General features: G+C 41.4%; 1 protein-coding gene across 9 annotated transcripts in view; it reads right to left on the bottom strand.

The window, feature by feature from the left end:
• Positions 1-379: 379 nt before the first annotated feature.
• Positions 380-18265, bottom strand: part of DMD (dystrophin) — a 1940210-nt gene continuing 1922324 nt past the window's right edge. For 6 of the 9 annotated variants that reach the window (XM_057717394.1, XM_057717395.1, XM_057717398.1 and 3 more), the window contains 3 exons: positions 16385-16477; positions 7310-7341; positions 380-2525 (listed from right to left, as the gene is read on the bottom strand). In XM_057717394.1, coding sequence (XP_057573377.1) covers positions 2514-2525; positions 7310-7341; positions 16385-16477 — 137 coding nt within the window. In that variant the 3' untranslated portion in view covers positions 380-2513. Of the gene's footprint in view, positions 2526-7309; positions 7342-12558; positions 12834-16384; positions 16478-18265 lie in introns of those variants that run through there. The other 3 variants (XM_057717404.1, XM_057717403.1, XM_057717396.1) reach the window with 2 other exon arrangements.

The raw sequence follows: 18265 nt of genomic DNA, 5'->3' as shown, positions 1-18265 counted from the left end.
TGCTTTATTGAGATACACAGTAAAGCAGTAATATAATACAATAGTAAGGCATATATTTGGTGAAGTCTGATATGTTGTGAAAATGCAGTAAAACTGAAGTTTAAAAAAATAATTAGTAAATGTTACAGTGTTGGTGTTAAAACACGATATATTATGATACTCAAGTAAGAACCCAGTACCTGAAAACAAAGACATAACATGCCAAGGGATGTTTATGCTTCCGTTACGCTGATTATGATTTACAGTTTAATACTCGGTGGTTATAAAGAATACGAAATAATGTCCAAATTATGCTTAAAACGTAGCAATAAAGCTCTCAGTTTTTATTCAGATATTTTGACAGACTCACTCCAGAACTAATGTCTAAAAGATAAAATAAAACAAAAGATTAAAACAAAATTAAGCGCTCTATTTACCTCTGATTTTAGAATGCAACTTCTTAGTAGGAAATAAAGTAACCCCTTGTTTTAAACCATGGTTAAAAAAAAAATCCTCAGGTAAAGGAAAAGTCCAGCGTCACAGAAAGGAAAAAAATGCAAGACTAAAATCAAATCTTCACGTAATTTGTTACCTTAGAGCTTTGGGTTTTCTTTCGGAAATTATGAAGGAAGACAGAAATGGAGGAAAGTGTTCACACAAGGGACAGGTGGTGAAGCTGTGAAATCAGGTGTGCACGATTATTAGGAACACCCCAAAACCAAAGTGAGGTAGAAGTAGCATGAGAAGCCATGTCTGATGTTAATTATCACTAGTAAAAGAAGGAACAAAACCCACTCTCCAAAAGTGAATTACACTTGACGTAAGAGGTAACAGATTTGCAAAATGGTAGGTCACACGGTGATTTCTGTTGAATGAATGATTTTTAAAAAAGTGAAAGACGAATAAGATGAAATGAAAGAGTAAAGCTTTTTCCTACCGGTTAGTCCTCTTGAGCGTTCTCCTCTGTTTGAATGATTTCTGTTTATTTATGCATGTAACCTGCCTAATCCACCAGAAAAGGGTTTGGAGTACCTTTTGGAACATTTGAATCAACTTGCGTTCCCACTTACAGACCTGTCTGGAGTTACTTGTAGAGAAATGTCAAGGAGGGAAACATGGTTCGTGGGCTTCTGGGTGGATATCTGACAGGATCACAATGTGATGGCGCTACTGTCTTACACAGTTTCACAAGGGTTATTGTACATTAAGTCTTGTGGCATTTACAAACTGATAGCAATGGGAAACAAATCTTAAAAAACCGGAAAACCAGGACACCCACTGCTGTTTGACTGTGAGAAAAGAATAATTTAGTTGTAATTACAAAGCTTTCTCTGTAAGGTTATGAACATTCATCGAATCCTTTACGTCACGAGTGGCCTGCTCCATCTGAGGGACGGGCTGGAAGTCCATAGCTCTCCAGCTCTACCCTAGTCCTCCTCCTGCCTGGGAGTTACAAATGCCTTCTGATGCTCTGGCTTTCACCGAAGCATCATTAAATCTAAACCGTGGCATCGCCAGCAGCAGGAAGCTGAATACATCAACCAGCGGATTACGCTGACATAGTAAGTCCTGTGTATTCATTCACATGTCCCTGAAAAAAATTCAGTACTCTAGTTGTGAGTGGAAAGTTTAAAATGAGAAACATCTGGAGCCGCAGACAATGTTTTAGTGTGGTAGTTTCCTGCTGGCTTCAGGCTCCAGGGAAAAATCATTCTAGACCCAAGCAGGTAGGCCTGGATGACCAGAAGCAATTTCGTTCCAAGAACATTTGCACGAGAAATTTAAAAGGTCTCTTGAAATTTATATCTGTTTCTCTATATACCTATAGTACTTACATACTTATAGACATATAGATGTGTAAAACGAAAACCCACAGCCAGTCCCCACTCAGTCAACAGTTCCAAAAACAGCCGTATGAAGTAGTCGTTTGGTGGTGTTAAAGGAAGTCCTATCTTTAATATGCAAGAAAAGCAAAAAAAAAAGCCATGAATTTCATATGGATATCACGCTAAAAGGATGCAAAACAATGCGCTGCCTCAGAGTTTGTGTGTGTGTGTGTGTGTGTGTGTGTATGTGTTTGTTTTTAGGGGTTTTTATAAACAACTTTTTTTTTTTATAAAGCACACTTTAGTACAATCTTTCTTTATAACTGTTATAAATTTTTAAACAACCCAAAATGCGTTCCATATAAAGAAATGGCAAGTTATTTAGCTATCAAGATTTTACATGTAGTTTTCTCATAACTTTTTTTGTACAATTGCATAGACGTGTAAAACCTGCCATTGTTAACAAAACAATAACAGACTTAGAAACTACTGAAATCTACAGTATAGTACCACTACCCTTCACAAAAATATAGATTTTTTTTCTTGTAAACTCTTACTGTCTAATCCTCTTTGTTGTATGAATATTATAAAAACCATGCGGGAATCAGGAGTTGTAAAACATTTATTCTGCCCCTTCTTCATCTGTCATGACTGAAACTAAGGACTCCATCGCTCTGCCCAAATCATCTGCCAAGTGGAAAAGGCTTCCTACATTGTGTCCTGGAAAACAAAGAGAAAGGCAGACTTGACACAAGGTGTGGTTATCGTCACCCCAACTCTTTGCCATTTGGGACATCAGCCCCTGTTTCTACGTGAAGACAACACAGAAGCTGCATCGAGGGGATACACAACAGGGTTTGGTTTTTCACCAGTTTTCCAGGAAGAAGCAAAGCCTGGTTAATGAAGCCATTCCACGTTGTTAGTATCAGCCTCACATTGGATCAGGCTCCTACTGTCATATAAATGGGAAAAAGTCAAAGACTGCACTCATCTTCCCCATGTAAATATACATCAAAAGCATTCCATGGATAAGCACAAGAGACCTGTCGTAACAGGAAAAATTCGTGATGCGATGTATCTTCTCCACCTTGTTGTGGGAGGTTACTTACTGTGTACTTGTATTAAAATGTTCTTTTTTTTTTTTTTTTTGACTATCAAACAACCACCACCATAACTATCACCACTACCATCACCACCGCCGCCACCCTACTGCCATCACCATGACAGGAAATCTTCATCTCGAGGCTGCTACAAGGTGTTGGCTCGTGTCTAAGGCTATGACGGAGGTGACTGTTTTCTCTCTGCCTTTACTTGAGTTGAAAGATAAACTCTTGAATTGACCTTTTTTTTTTTTTTTTTTTACATTTGAGTAATGATTTATTGTTTAAAACTGTGTACAATCAATATTTTTATTATAGGTGTGGCCTAAAGCAAAGCAATTTAGAAGTAGGTCAGGGTTCAAAGCAAGGTTTAAACAAATCCATTTTTAATCCTGACAATTAGATTTTTTGTAAAAATTATGTTGGCTAAATGAATTGACCTTTTTATACACTATTAACATTCGGATTAGCAGGCTTCAGGGAAAAAATGTCACTTTTCGAGAGCTTAATTATAATATGACCCGCATGTATAGCATGGATTTAGGTGTCCTGTGAATCCGTTTTTGATCTTCCTCTTAAGTGAGGGTTAACTATCAAAATAGCCTTCTAATAATAATGTGACACGACCTAGCATTAATCCCCCAGCACGGAGCATAAAAGCAGCACAATGTCCCTGGGTGCTTTGTGGCAACATTCAGATCTAGAGTAAGATAATTTGAGGCATACTTTATGACTTGCCTTTTCATATATGTCCCATATTTTTATATGGCTAATTTTAATTCTTGAACATTAGTAAATCATTCCACTATTCAAGTACCGTCTTTGAGAATAAAAATGCTTTACTAGGCTATTACTACCCTGCCATGTATCAGCTTTAGAGATTCCCATAATAACTGTTAAAATCCCTATAAAAATTAAAGATAGACTAGGGCAGGTATTCTATTCTAATATTTATTTCAAGAGACAAATCGTTTTTAAATATATGAGAGGATCTGAAGAGGATTCATAGGCAGGCACTTAACCAGCGATGGCGCCAGATCAAGTTATGACTTATTAAAAGTTTCATGCTGTTCAACCATTTATCTTAAGGTGACCAAGTCTGTAAATCTCTTTGAGCTTCATTAGCGCAGAAAGTTTCAGTGAGGACTAATTATGCTTTAAAAAAAATCACTCTGGATTGTGGCTGAGGCTGCAAATATAAAAACTTTTAACAAAGCATATGTACTATATGTAGAGTGGGCCAGTAGGTTGGCAGCCCTCAGTGAAGAACAAAAATCATCTTTGGCTTTTCTAAAGCATAAAAACCACAGGAAGACATAGTGGGTCCTTTGCTGCTCCTCAGAGCGCGAGTATCTAACTGATGCCATCAGGTTAGAGGGCTTCCTTGTGTCTACTTTTGACTGCCCAGCAACCCTGGGAAATCTGCACAGTTGTTCATGTGTAATAGAAGATAGCTGGACTAACTGCAAATTTTAAATGGCTCGCAATCTTGACAGCAAGGAATGAACCCAGTAGAAACAAAACCTGAGACTCTTACAACCTGATACCTAAATATAATTCCAACTATTTCTTATTACCCACATCTGCCCGTAGTATAGTCCACCTGGTAGCTAGGAAAATGTATTATAAAGCAGGGAAGAAATCATTTTTTTCCCCATCAGCTTTTTGATAGTAATCAAAAAGTACCTATTTTAGACTGTGTGCTAGAAGGTGTAGACTGCAGTTCAAAAGATAAGAGAGACAAGTAAATGCATTTATAGATTATATAGCCAAGTGGTGCTTGTACTCTTCAAAATGGTGTTCAGTTCCTACCTGGAAGGGAAATTCTTGAGTCTCTTTAGAGGCATAAGTTCTAGGGGTATCTGCTGTTTAAAATGTTAGCAGGCCAGAGGTTCATGATTCTTAATACACCACACATACTCCCACAAAATGTTGGGTGGCCTTTAACCTGTCCAGATGGTTACATGTTCACAAATGACCTCATGGCCGTCCCTGTGCTAGAAAAATGAACGTTCTGAGTCACCTCACTGTATCTGTATGATGTCTTTCATTACTTTGTTTACAGATACCTTCCAGTATTTCCACAGAGGTTTGCCCTGGAGCCAGAAAAAAAATTCTCTCTTTGACTAAATACTGCTCCAAAGAATCATATATCTCAACCCGCTGGAGGCATAAAACCACACACAGATAGGGACACAGAAAATAGATTCGTATCCTGTTTCTGTTATCCATGCGTGTAAGGCGGAACATTAGTGACATCGTTCATTTCACTAGACAGATTTTTCTAAAGTCAAAATGAAAATCTTTGTACTTCGAGCATGAGAGGTCCTGGAAAACAGGCAGGATACAGGCATCTGCGATTAGCTTCAGGCACAAGTAGACTTAAAATATATCTATAGAAAGCATTCATTTAATGCATTCTTAAGCAAGGATTGTGGAAGAGAAAGGCACCGTGCATTTAACATTAGGGCAGTTGTATGATTTTCCACACTGGCGCAAACTGTGACACACTGAGTCTCACATGCCACCTCTGCCTCAGGGAGTTGTTCACTGCGGTGATTGAAATTGAGACTTCCTGGCGGAGATCCAAGACCTCAGTAGCAATCTGGCACTCTGTTTTTTTTTTGTTTTTTTTTTTAAATACTATTCCCAAAGAAATGGCGAGCATTCAGTCGGCCCAAGCAAAGTCAGAATACCGCAGTGAAATGTGCTTCTCTTGTCCTCTCTATAATTTAATCTTTGAAAAAATATCGGGTCTATTGCACATCTGGGGTACTTTCGTAGCATTAAAAAAAATCACTATTGTTTTGATTCTCTGGCTTTCTGGAAACTTATCTGACTATAATACACCGCAGGTAGTAAAGTTTCCAACTGCCTCTGTGACTTCAATTATTATGTGCTGGCCTTTTCTAAAATTTGTTCATGAGAGACACATGTTCAGGGTGGTTAAAAATATGGTGCAACTTTTGACCACAAGTTAAAATAAATTTTAAGGGGCACTTACCATCAGAATGAACCCAAGAAGTCTCACATAAGGCAAACCGTCAGGAGCATTCAGTGCTTCACGGATTCAGGTTTCCTGTTTCTCCTCCCAGCCCACCACTCCCTCCCTTGAACCCCACAAGCCTTGGAAGGGAGCACTGCTGTAGACACGCTGAGGGATCCTTCACTTGATTAGACCTGCACGGCATGGCGTTGGCTGACTTTCCAGCATGACTCCTTATATTTAAATAAATCAGTGGCTACTCCTGTCCACCTGTTGCTAAGGATCCAGAACTTTCTCACATAAGGACTCCCCACCCGTCCAACCTGTCTCCCACAATAGTACACACTTTTGCCATCCATGGGAGAGCTTTCCTTCTTGCGTCCTTCACACCAAACTCTTGGTAAGGACAATCTTGTTTCACTTGGGCTGTCACTCAACACTCTGTCATCCAATGGCATTTCATTAGGTAACTCAACGATAAGCTAATATTCCTGGTAGAACAGAAGTATGAAGCAGCTTTTACTGTAAAGCTCCAAACCACATTCATTGATAACAGTGTGCCCTACCTATAAAAGGCATTAAAAAAAATCCCTCAAGACTCCCAAATTCACTTTTTATCCCTAATTTGTTATTGTTTTATCTGGCTCCAAATGCCAAGTAAAAAAAAGCATCTTCTAAAGGGCAAGTTGAGATGACATATGCTTTTCACACACCATTAAGAGTGTGGCTCTGGCCCCAGACGGCCTGGATTCAAATCCTGGTTCTGCTACCTTGGACACGCTGCTTACCCTTTCATTGACTCAGTTTCCTTATCTGTAAAATGGCGTTAATAAGAGTACCTACCTCATAGGCTCGTCCTGAAGATTACATAATGAAAAAGATGGTGAGTGCTTAGAAAAGTCCTTGGCACACAGTAAGTGCTCAAAAAATGTTAGCTAAAGTGGGAAAGAGTGTAGGAACCAGGAAAAAGAAAACAAAAGCAAAATGAAGTCATCCCAGAAGAGTAAAAAACTAAGGGCACTGGCAGAAAATGCTAGGGTCCTCGAAGTAGAAGGAAGCTTTATGACTCATCAGTTATGTTCAAGGCTAAATGTATGTTGAAGATTTTGTCTGGGCTGCAAATGGCAACAGATGATAAACTGCAGGATTCCAACCTAGGGACTGCAAAGGGTTGCCATTGAAAAGAGATTCCTGTTCCCCCAACCCCTGGTCCTGTTGTCATGGTGACGACAATGACAGTGAACACTGGAGGAATGTTCCTCATGAGCTGCAAGTGGAGAGGTGACGACCATCCTCACCTGATGACACGTGGAATACACACATGCGCGTGCACGCACACAATTCTTACACAAACGCCAAACACAGAAAGCGGGATGAGACAGACAGAAGCCATGGCTGTGAGCCTGAATCTCACTAACCTCTCTCACTGGCTTCCCAGGGGTATTTCTTCCTTTAATAATAGAGAGAGGAAGAGGCAGAGATATCAGAAAGGAAAAAAAAAACATGCATAAATATACAGTTTCATACCAATTTGCTTCTTTTACCAAACAAATGTTGAGATGATAATTCATCTATCCCCTTCTGGAAAAAAAAAAAAAACAGAAACAAAAAGACCCAAAAGACACATCCAGTCAAATAACCTTTGCATACACTTAAAATTGGTGTAAACACATAACATGATCCAGGAGACATCACTTATAGAATCCACAGAGCTCACGTGTTCAACTGGATGAAAGCCGGCACAGCATAGAAATCTGACAAATCGAGTATTGTTTTCAAGGGCAACTGTAGAATCTCGAGCGTACTCTCCCAAAATCTCAGAATCTCTTTATTGTCCACTTGACGACCAACACCCCAAAACATAAACAGTAGTTGGTTTGGGGTGCCAAAAATCTGCACTCCAAAGGCAAGGTAGAGCACCGCATAGAGGCTAGACTCCCTCCTCTTGGGAGGACTTGTTCTATCTCATAGAAGCTGAGCATGTCCATGATGGCACTGGGGACACTGGAGAGCATTGAAACAAAGCGGGAAGGAGGTAAGTCCCACTTACGGGCGAGCCACGGAGCCAGATTCAGGAATGAGCCTTCACCTTCCTCCTCATGATTCAATAGATGCCAGGGGCCTTGAGGGTCAGCCACAAACCCCTTGGCCTTTGTTTGTTTTATAGAAGCCTAGATCTAGATGCAGTTATTTATTTTTGAAAAGCAGGTTCTGATGGGAAAGTCCTACACTAACGTTTATAACTAGACAGAAAATCGGGGACTGCTTGACCATACCTGGCATGTCTTGGGCGTGCAATTTCTGGGGTCTCCCAAGTGAAATACTGGTTTTCAAACTGTGACTTTAGCAGTGGGACACTTGCTAAAACAATGCCGTGTGAAATCCAGTATTTAGAGCAGATACAAGCAGAGCGGTGAGAGACGGTGTGCAGCAACCCCCTTGCCCCCGACACGCTCCAGGAGGACCTACGACCCCCTGAAACAACTTGAGCACTCGTCTAGAAGGAAGAGCTGCTAATCCAGAAGAAACGTTTCCAAACTCACGCTTAGGGTTTAAAACGTCTAGTGTACATTTAAAGGTCTTCTAAGTATGACCCTCCCCCTGCCTCTGCCTTCCTTCTGAATTTTCCTGAGTCAGAGATTTCTTGGGGATACAGAAACTGCATGCTTGACAATGTAATAAACATGGTCAAGGTATTTCCTCAAACCAGGAAAAAGAGAACAAAGGGTATTGGCTCCTCAGTTGCGGGTGCTCCCAGTGGTAGGCCCATGCCAGATGATGGTGAAAAGGGAAGAGGGAGAGCATCCTTTCATTCTCCATGGCGCACACCAACCCCAGCGTGAATTAGTCATCCATTCTTTTTGACTCCGTGAGCAAAAGTTTTAAAAAACCTTTTACTTCATGGTTATACTGTCTGGTGGTAGAATGAATTCTCTTCCCCGACAAGACTATGAACTCCCTGAAGGCAGGGTCCACATGGTGCTCACCTACCTCTCTATCCCTGATACCTCTACAATACCTCGGCACTATGGGTATTTGGTAAATGCTGGCTGAACTAAATTAGTAAGGTAGCCACTAGGTCATGGCCAAGAGTCCGTTGATGTTGTAGGCAGCTTGGCCTTGCCTGCTCTTCTTTGGCTTGGATGCCAAGGGCTGGTATCTGGTTCTGGCTTGGGTATATTTTTCTTCTTTTTCTTTTTCTAAATTGAGGTACAGTTGATTTACAATGTTGTGTTAGTTGCAGGTGTGCAAAGTGATTCAGTTTTACATATGTGTGTGTGTGTGTATTCTTTTTCTGATTCTTTTCCCATATAGGTTATTACAAAATATTGAGTATAGTTCCCTGTGCTATAGAGTAGGTCCTTAACTTGGGTCTATTTTTAAAACTTCAGAACCTTAGGAACGACAGTGTTGTTAGAAAGCAATGTGATGTAGCTTTAGAATGTAATTATGGTTCCTCGAGTGCTAAAGGTTACATATCTTTATTAATTCTTCACCAAGCCACATTCAGGTCACTGCTGAAGATGCAGCAAATGATTTGGGTTTTGTTTCTGGTGCTTCTTCAGAAACCATGTTTTCTGCAAAGCGGACCTCCAGGAGCTATGTGATCCATAACCTCTCTGAAAATCCTCCCTCGTCACTTGGGTTCCAGTGTGCTTGTTAGCATAGTACAAAGGGAGGTCGCTTTTTGTTTAAAGATAGTTAAAACAGATGTTTTCTGCTTGTATCAGGAATAGCTGCTGCACTGACAAGATAGAGGTTCATTGGTTGCACCATTAAAAAAAAATTCTTCACCAAGAACTAAAGTACCAGATAAAAGTTTTATTTCCAAAACACATTCTTTGGAAATGAGTTTCCTTAGACCCCGGGTTAGGGGGTCCATCTGGCAATGTGGTATGCTGTCTGTCAGGAAATGAATCAAGAGAAAAAGGAAGTGTGCTGGGGAGTCTTGAGTCTAAATAAAGAGCTTGGTCAGGCCTGGAGAAGTCTCGTTTCCTCAGGCAGTGCGAACTTGAGATGATGGGCTGTAATTCAGTAGTCAGAGTCAGAGTTGCAGGACGTTAGTGTTTCTGGGTATCTTTATTAGCTTCTTTATCTCAGTTCACTGACGGTTGTAAAAAAGTTAAGGAAGAATGAGTCCCTTTTTAGGATTCCTGTTTCATTACAAGGGAAAGAAGATTGAAATGGCTGTACTTGATCGAAAATGCAGGATCTTTGGTGAACACGGGTATACATGCAGAAATCAATTCAAAAGCAGTTTTGTTGAGCTGACAGTTGATCAGCACTGAAATCTGTGACTATATATATGTGATGAGCTAGAATGGACAACAATTTAATAACGTAAAGCCCGGGCTGGCACACTTTCTCTGTAGACCAGCAGAGAGAAAACATTTTAGGCTTTGCCCGTCACAGTCTCCGTAGCAGCTATTCAGCTCTGGCACAACTACTCTGCCCTTGGAGTGAGAAAGCCCCTGTAGACAATATGCAAATGAACGGGGGTGGCTGTGTTAGAATCACACCTTATTTATAAAGACAGGTAGCAGGCCAGATTTGGCCCACTGACTGCAGTTTGCCGGCCCCAGCATAAAGGCACAGCAGCTCAGATCCTTTCTGGAAGCCAAGAGGAAAGAGAAGGGAGCCTGCAAGGGGGCCCAGGATGCTCCTGTCCGTCTTGGTTCTTTACGTTGCTCTTCCATAAGAGAACCGCAGACAAGGCTTGCGTTTTAGAAGGTGGCAGGTTTTGCTAAGCTGTCGGGTTGCTAATTTTGAGGCATTTAACAGACTGTATGTGGGCTTATTTGGGAGGGAGGAATATGAGGGGGAGAGGAGGGCTCGCGCTGTTAGGGATAAAAATAGCGGGGCACAGGTCAGCAGGTAAGAGACTATACAGGCAGCAGCAACACCCACACAACAGCGCCGACTGCCTCCTGAGTTGTCTTTTGCACTAAGAGCTCATCTTGGATCCTATCATTAATCTATGTACAGTGGCACCTCATTTTTACAGAGGCCAATACCATGCCCCGACGAGGGAAGCATTTTCTTTCAGGAACGCACATGCATCGAACAAACTCTCTGTTCTTAGACTGCTAAATGATCAGAGACGTGTGGACCAAAGGCTTAAAGAGTTGATTTTAAAATGATGTTTGTTGTTCGTTCGACCCATGTAGCGTTCCTGTGGAATAATGGTGGAGATTTAGAAAGTATCTTATGGTAGATAATGATTTTTATTACAGTGAAATTCAACATCTACATCTATTTATAGACACAGGGAGAGATTATATAGGTAGATTAAATGGGTTAGAGAAAAATGGGCTAACATTCTGTTTCATACACAGGTCCTCAGGTGGTTGTGAATGATTAACTAGAGCTAGAGAGTCATCAGGAAAGATAGGATCGCAAAGCTAAACAGGCACACGTTACCACCTTGAACTCCCTGTGGTTTATAGTGGCTATGAGGCAGGGCCGTGCTGGCTCTCAGTGACCAGTAAGTGGGGAAGCGTGCAGCCCCCTTTATTAATTAATATAATAGTTTAGCAAGGACATCAAGATAAGAGCTGAAGCCTAACTGAACTTGCTGAGTGGCCATGAATGCGGCGCTTCACTTCTTTGGACATCCAGGTACTAATGGAAATGAAAGGTGAAGATTAGCTGACACCTGAAGACTTAGCACTAAGTCAGAACTGTGGGAAAGAGTAACAAGGAAGTTGTGAATTTAAAGTACACAATAACTCCCCTATCTATGTGCTTTATATTTATGAAAAACACAATATTAAAAAAAAGGTCTTCTCCTCTGTGGGCAATTATGTAGCAGGGTTAAGTAAACCGTGAGGTGGCATGTAATAGCACATTTCCACTAAATGTCAGCCCTCTGGCTCTAACATCTGTTTTAAGTTACTCAAACAGCTGTCCGAAACAGCTGTAGCAAACGCGAGCTTCATTTCTCGTAACACAGCAATGGGGATGTGGATGGCAGACCTGGATTAAAAATACAGTGTTCCCTCAGATCCTAGCCAGGGCTTGGCATAAACGTCCACGGTAAAACTTTTAAAATGTAATTTTTTTCAAAAAGATATTCACCTGAGCAAGGAAAACTGAGCTCCGTTAGATCAGTATTTTTAACCCACTGGATCAGAAAATCAGTCGAGTGGGTTGCAACCAGCATTTGCTTTTTCAATAAAGAAAACCGAGAAACCGTGAATTCTATGTAGTAAAGAAAGTATTGTTTCATGAACCTTTTGGTTCTGATCTTTGTATGTTTGTGACTGTATACTTATATGTGTGGTGTATGTATGGTGGGTACATACATATTTGTTGTTTTGTATCTCTGCAAAGGTTTGAGAGGAAAAATCTTTCTCTTATTATGGATAATGGTCAGCAAAGGTCCAAAGCCACTATCGTGACCATCAAAGATGCTAAGAGGACCTTTGGAGGCCCTTCCAATTTGGGAGAGTGTCTAATCCTGAGATGTTACGAATCTCAAGATTTTTGGCTTAACAGCAACTTAACATACCTACTAATTGGTAAGATAGTCCCACTAAATCCTACCATATGTATATATATTTATATATCCTCCAATCTTTCAAAATGTAAAAAAAAAAAAAGGCCTTTAGTTAGAAATAAAGCATCCAAAAAAGCACTTTTTAAAGAAATCTTTATTTTTTGGGTTTTGTAGAAAAGAATAGCTTTATCGCAGGGTGCCAAGCAAGGAATCCAGGGCAGCTAGTGCTTAAAAGACCCGAACTCCCCAAAGGCTTTCAGGGAAAGGTTTATAAAGAAAGGGTGAGGGAGGGGGTTTGTGGGGTGTGTGGTCAGCTCCTGGACATGCTTCTGATTGGGTGGTGATGAGGTCATTGGGAGTGCGCATCACCAACCTTCTGGTTCCAACCCGTCTGGGGTCTACGTGCTTGAAAAACCACTGCTGAGAGTGCGCTGATGATCAGCCTATTTTTACAATGGTAAGACTTATTAGCCATTTAAATGTATGGAGAAATAGGTGTGACACTGTGATTTATAACAGGAAATATATATTTAGTGTTTGTCCTTCCAGTCACAGCTCTCCTAAAACCCTTGGAATGTCCTGTGATGCGCAGCAGCAAGGTATCTTTTGTTATGTTACCAAGGTGACTCCTGGAAAGCACCTCAGGATGGGGGTTGCTTGCCAGGGGAGCCAGCCAAGTGATGAGAGGGTTGGAGCCTTCAGTCCTACCCCCTGACCTCCAGGGAGGGGAGAAGGGCTGGAGGTTGAATCAGTCTCCAGTGGCCAACGATTTAATCAATCCGGCCTCTGTAATGAAGCCTCCACATAAGCCCAAAAGGACAGGGTTTGGAGAGCTTCCGGGTTGGTGAACACGTGGAGACGTGGGGAGAGTGGAGTGCCCAGATAGGGCATGGAAGCGCTGCACCCTCTCCCCATGTCTTGCCCTACGCATCTCATCCATCTGGCTGTTGCTGAGTTACACCCTCGTGTGATAAACCAGTGATCTAGGAAGTAAAATGGTTCTCTGCGTTCTGTGCGCTGCTCCAGCAAATTAATCGAACCCAAAGAAGGGGCTGTTGGAATCTCTAGTCTGTAGCCAGTGGGCCAGAAGCCCAGCTGACAACTTGGACTTAAAACTGGCACTCTGAAGTGAGGAGGGGAGGGGCAGCCTTGGGGACTGAGACCTTAACCTGTGGCATCGGATCCTATGTCTGGGTAGACAGAGTCAGAATTGAGTTGAATGGTAGGACACCCAGCTGGTATATGAGAATTGTTTGGTGGTGTGGGAAAAAAGACCCCACACATTGCAACTGGGTGCAGAATCATAAGGGGCCTATGATAAGGTATAATTTGGTAGGAAGTAGCCGAAAAAAGAAAAGAAAATGTCAGAGTCATAGCATCACAGAAAGACCAGCCAGCTCTTCTAGCACCCTGTCTACTCTCTTGTTATGTGTTTTTTGTTTTGTTTGATTGTGTTTTCTTCAGGAAAATGAATGAATTCTCTCAGGCCACAAGGGTACAACCGAGTTAAGTAGGAACTTGGTTAATGGAATTGGTATCAGACAAAGCCTGCTCATCCCCTATTTGAGAACTCAGATTAGCACTCAGGGGATGGTATGCTTCCATAAGCACGAATGTAGTAAACACTAACCAGGCAGCCTGAGTAGAGTTTCCCAGGTTTCCATGTAAGTAAATTAACATCATACAAGTAAATATGCCATCAGAGAGGCTGACTGCCAAATACCATAGCAGCGGAGGTACATATTTCTGATCTTTCATGCCCACGTGGTATTTAGCGTCAAAGACTCTAAAAGGAGGATGCAGGGAGACAGTGCAAAGATCTCACCTTAAGATAATTAGGATGGTCCAGACCCCCAGTGCAAAAAGGCTGCCGCTGAGCCCTGAGCCCTGCTGTGGCCTCTCCTCTGACATACTCTAGGTGTTCAGATGTGAAGGAAATGCCCAGGGCAGCCACTAACTTCCCACAGAGCAGATAAATAATCTTTCAGGTCAAGGAGTTGGGATGACACGCCTGTCCGTGACCTTCAAGGGAAAGCTTGGGGTCAGTGAAATGTGTGTGAGATGCGGGGCCCAAAGTTCTGGCCCCAGAAGCAGCTGTGTGATCTTGAGGAAGACACTTGCTCTGCTTGAGGCTACCCCACTCCTTTATCTGGAAGGGTGTTTCTAGGATTCTCTCATGTCGTAGATGTCTCCATTACAGCAGTAATACTACTGTGCTGTGATACGAACTTCTCCGGAAGGCCGCGTCCCCCCAACTGACTAGAAGCACCTTGACGGCAAGGAACTTGGCATTTCTCCTTTGCATCCCTAACACCGCCACTGGTATATGGGAGGTACTAGCAAAAGCTGGCAGGATAAAGGTGAATGCGTTTTCGTTTATGTCAAACCAGCATGTGGCCTTCTCATTATGAATCGTGGCATCTAGGGAGAGGAGACAGTGAAGATCGGGTGGAGAAGAGGCTGGCAGGTGGGGGATAAGGAGGTGGGTGGAAGACAGAAGACTTTTATCTGTTAAAATCAACACATCAGAGGCGCTCAGCGGTGAAAAGATGGCTGGTGCAGACATTTAAAATTAGCTTCCCCTGACGGTTCCTTAGCAACGCTCTAGCAGAACAGTATTGCTTTTCATGTGCACTGCACAACGTTCACTCGCACATCAAATAGCTGGGAAATGGCCATTGTTAACTGACAGTGAACAAAAAGATAGGAAGAACACAGGCCTCAAAACACCCTCCTCATTGGCCTTACGGAGAGGAGCAAATAGCCAGATTCTCTGCCGCCCCTCCCTCCCTGACTGCCCGTTAGGGGCGCCAATCACTGGCCACAAAGCCTTGTGCTCCTGGCCCCCGCCCTTGGCTTCTCTAGACTTTCCCTCTCTTGGCTCGCAGGTGACTGCCGTCATTCTTTTTTTTTTTTTTTTTTTTTATTCTTGAAGTATAACTGACATACAACATTATATTAGTTTCAGGTGTACAACCTAGTGATTTGACATTTGTATGTACTGTGAAATGATCACCCAATAGGTCTATTTACCATCTGTCACCATACAAAGTTACAATTTTTTTCTCTTGTGATGAGAACTCTTGAGATTTTCTTTCTTAGCAACTTTCACATTTGCAATACAATATTATTGACTCTAGTGTCCATGCTGTGTGCCATCCTTTTTCCTCACTGAAGGGAGGTGGGTCAGTGACCTGTTTTATGTTAAGGCAATGAACCAAGAGAAATACTCCGAGAAACTAACAACAGCTCGTACTGGCTGGTAGGAAAATTCAGTGGGGTAAGATGCTGTATTTTTGGTATGAGGGGCAAAAGATACAAAGTCAGAGGGATGGGAGACATAATATTAATGTTAAAGAACATTAATATTGAGATATATTACTATTTAAATTAAATAATATCAGTGTCTTTCTTTGTGAAAATTGTATTCTATCCAAGGAAGTGAAAAAATAATGAACTGGTACATATAGATTTAATTGTACTTATATTTAAATGATGGGGTAAGATACAGTTTTGAAGTATACATAAAGGGCATCAGATGGCAAGCCTGAGTTCCCACCACTACTGTACAGTAGGCATGTCGTGCACTTCGCTGTGTGACATGGTTAGCTGCGTGTCCCCGGCAGAGGCACCATCGGGACATTAATTTCCTCGTCTGTAAATGTCCCTTAATAATTGCTCTTAAGTAAAAGCTATCTCATAATGAACTCTTCAGGCTAATGTGCCAAGCAAGGAAGGTATCAAGGAAGGTACCCTATGAACGTAAGTGAGTATTCTTATTTCTAGAAACATCTCGATTACACAGGTATTTGAATTCAAAAGACTCCAAACCAGAAATTCACATTCGAAAAGAAAATCTTCTTACAATGATCCCAAACTGGCATTCTGTCAGCACCTGTTTACGTGAACATGGAAACTACACATGCTAGGAGGGTATGGAAACGAGTGGCCTACTTGCAGTAAGTCTGAGTGACTTCTGGGTAGTGGCGCTTACCTCTCGAACTAGGGAAGGAGTTGTTGAGTTGCTCCATCACTTCCTCTAACCCTGTGCTTGTGTCCTGGGGAGGACTAAGAAGGTCTTCCTCACCTTAATGCAAGCAAACACAAACAATGACAAATTACACTTCCGGGAAAAACACAGATACTAGAGAAAAGGTTCATGATGCCATTTGAAAATACCTGATAAATTCACTTTCTCTTGTTCATCAATAACGGAAACAAAAATAACCCCTCAAGCTGAGTAATTAGGGAACAGCTCCTTCAAAGGAAGAAGAATTTCATGCAGGGATTTATCTACCTCATTACCTCTGGAAAAGAAAACTGTGTAGCTGCTTAGAAGGTAAGATAAAGTTGCCATAAATTTCTCATGCCCCAGTAACAAATGCGAAATGTTTTTCTTTGTAATAAAAAATGATTACCGCAGATTTGCAGTGTCTCTCTTCAACACAGAAGAAGCATGTGACATTCTGCATTCACTTTTCGAAGGTAAGGAGTAGAGACGTTGAGGTATTTTTTCCATTCTTTACTTTGATACTTAACGAAAAGTACAAGCAAAACTCAAGTACCTTTAAAGTCCAATGTAATAGGGAGAAATAAAAGTTGTATGTGACCTATATAGTTAATGAAATATCGATAGTTTAGGGACTGTATATATGGGTATGCTGGGAAGTTATGTTCCTTTCCTCTTTGTCGCATGGGGTGACTTCATCATAATTATTTTTTTGGAGACTTACAAAGGGAAATTTTTTTTGGTAATTTTTGAGAATATGTGAGGAGAGAAAGATGATTGGGAAGGAAGGGACTTGCGGGATGCATGGTCTTCTGGGGATGGGAGTCTCCTTGTAGATGTTGTTGATCTCTGTCTGTACAGTTTATTCATGTGTCAGAGAAATACACCTCAAACAGCATTTGCAGTGGGAGAAATTTCTTAAGTGCAAACAAAATCATTTTGAACTTTGAAGGTCCTTTGAAACTAATTTTTCATAACATCCAATCTTCCAGCAGTGAAAATAACTTCTTTTCAAGCTCTGTTTGTTCAGCACATTGTCACTTCCATTTAAAACAAGACCTTGCTTCGGCAAATCAACAGTAATGGACCTGCTTAAGGACAACCTCAGGTTCACACCTGACTTGAAAATGACTGGGGAGCCAGTGATGTAATGACTTAAATATGCTTGTCATTTTCTTTGGTCTCTGCCACTTGGATTTTCATCTCTGATTATAATCCTGCATGTATTACCAAGTGTTCATCCTTCTTTCTTAAGGCACAGGCTAAAGTAATCTTTGGCAACGCTCACCATTTAGACAAAATTTTATCCTAGGTGGACGTGCGGCTGTATACCGTTATTAGAAAGGAGGGCTAAGGACCCGGGGTAGACAAAATCCCTCTGATTCTGTGAGTCTCCTGGTAACATACCCTAGGAAATCTCTTTCAGGTACTAAGGACGGGAAAGGAAAGAAGTTAGACTATCCATTTATCCATCCACACGCACATACTATTGCTTATATTTATGCCTTTAGAAATGAAAAAATGAAATTCAGCACGTTTCGTTTCTTTTTGCCTGTGGTTTTAAACTGTCCTCATCTGGAAAGGATGGAATGAATGAAATATTGCCAGAAGGAACGGGATGCTGACAGCTGCAGGGTTGACGACATCTCTTTGTTCCATTACCAATGCAAAATTTTGCCGAATTGGGGAATACGAGGCATTTTTTTTTTTTCAAGTCCACTTTTTCTTTTTTTAATATTGATTTATTTAGTGGCTGCGTTAGGTCTTCATTGCCGTGCATGGGCTTTCTCTAGTTGTGGCGAGTGGGGGCTACTCTTCATTGCAGTGCATGGGCTTCTCATTGTGGTGGCTTCTCTTGTTGTGGAG

Source organism: Hippopotamus amphibius, chromosome X (assembly GCF_030028045.1).
Source record: "Hippopotamus amphibius kiboko isolate mHipAmp2 chromosome X, mHipAmp2.hap2, whole genome shotgun sequence".
In the NCBI taxonomy this organism is placed as follows: Eukaryota; Metazoa; Chordata; class Mammalia; order Artiodactyla; family Hippopotamidae; genus Hippopotamus; species Hippopotamus amphibius.
This window is presented reverse-complemented; position numbering and strand designations above follow the sequence as displayed.